The sequence below is a fragment of the Cicer arietinum genome, chromosome 7, assembly GCF_000331145.2.
Source record: "Cicer arietinum cultivar CDC Frontier isolate Library 1 chromosome 7, Cicar.CDCFrontier_v2.0, whole genome shotgun sequence".
Lineage (NCBI taxonomy): Eukaryota > Viridiplantae > Streptophyta > Magnoliopsida > Fabales > Fabaceae > Cicer > Cicer arietinum.
Window position 1 is genome coordinate 19,953,069 of NC_021166.2, and position 1,852 is coordinate 19,954,920.

The following is a 1,852-nucleotide window of genomic DNA, read 5'->3' on the forward strand; positions in this document are numbered from 1 at the left end:
ATCATCTTGGTCTTTCCGGAGGATCCTGTAAATACAAATATGAAAGAAAAATTCTCAATTATAAAGTTTAAATATTAAAATATAATTAGCTACAATTTTTTTTAATATGCATATATCGATTAACAACAAAATAAAAAATACCGATAGCTTATGTCCTTTCAATAAAGGATGATCAAATGCGGGTTGATTTTGAATCAAAACACAATCAATTATATCACCATCAAAACTCTGCAAAAATGAACACAACCACTAATTACATAAACTCAAACACGAAAATATAAATTAGGCACCAAGACTTAAGTTGTTTGAATGAAGTAATTGAAAACTATAAAGAATTTAAAATTATGAACAATTCAAATGCTTCAATTGAATTACGTTTATATGTAGTTTTTTGTTTAGACAAATAAATTGATTATTTAAAATTGAGTCATTTTATAAACTTAAAAAATTTGAAGGTAAAAAATATTAATATCAAAAGAAAATAGGTACCAAGTGGCAATTTTAAAAATATATGCCAAATTTGAAGTTTAAGAAATTATCAAAGTTTGTAGGAACCGATTACCAAAGCTTAAGAAATTATAAGGATCAATTTGTAAATTTATACGGACTACTATGTAAAATTTGAATTATATCAACACAAATTTACAATTTTTGAAAAAAAATACAGGGACCATCTAGAAAATCACATCATAGGGTTAGGAGGCAATGTCAAATTCATAGAATTTAGATAGTATTTGAAATTATCTTAATTTAATTTTGACAAAATATTTTATGAAATATGTTCATATTAACCAATTTTCGATTTTTTTACAAACAAAAGTAATTTATTTTGAAGAATTTGAATTACCCTATAGAAAAATTGAATTTCCCACATCCAAACAAGTCTGGGTAATTGGAAATTCTACAAGTGTTAGAATTTTAGTCAATTCAGATGCTTCCATTGAAATTATTTCATTTTTAAATTATGTAAGACTATTTTTATACATCTTATATGTTTTAGGATAAATATTTCTTCAATAACATGAAAAGCGATCCCACATGTATTTTAAAAAAATGATATTATAAAAGCAATGATGTAAATTTTGAAATTTCAAAAAGTTGAGACACAAACTAGCAAAATATGAAGAAAAAAATAGGGATCGATCTGCAACTTCAAAAAAATTAGGGACCAATCTTCACTTTTTTATGATTTTAGAGACCTTAATTATTACAAATTTTAAAAAATATAGAGATCAATTTGAAAATTTAAAAATAAATAGGGACTTACGTGTTAAATTTTTAAACATAGGGATTCCATAATTGGTATTTACCATCCTAAAATAACTAGCAAATCATAAAACTAATAATGTATACCCATTAAAACCCTTATAGCAACAAATTTGCATAATTTGAAAAAGTTATAAAGACCAATTTTAAGATTACAAAAGAATTTTAAATTCTTAGTATTTATGTGGTATTTAAAATTGTCAAAATTTACTTTCGACAAAAATCATAAAACTAATTCATTATAAAAGTTATCCAAATTTATCATCAAAACATAAGAATTTACATAGAAGAATTTGAATTACCTTCTAAAACTACATTTTCTCAAAACTTTCTTTCATCCAAACACATTATTAAGAAAATTTTAATATTTAAATTAACATACATAAATTGTTTTAACAGCAGGTTTGTTGATCTGCTGAAGATGATTTGCTATCTTCTTCCTTAACGTGAGAAACTTTTCTTTTTGTTGAAAAGTTTGATTGGAAAATTGGTGAAAACTTGTATCGAAAGAAAAAACACGATAAACCAAAGAAACAAGGAGAAGAAACTGTAAGAGGATGAAAACATTTGGGGAGCTAAAATTCAT

General features: G+C 24.1%; 1 protein-coding gene across 1 annotated transcript in view; it reads right to left on the bottom strand.

The window, feature by feature from the left end:
• The window catches only part of LOC101503704 (protein neprosin-like), a 31,950-nt gene extending 30,098 nt beyond the window's left edge, over positions 1-1,852 (bottom strand). Inside the window, exon 1 of the mRNA XM_073363493.1 lies at positions 1,649-1,852. Coding sequence (XP_073219594.1) covers positions 1,649-1,852 — 204 coding nt within the window. The remainder of the gene's footprint in view (positions 1-1,648) is intronic.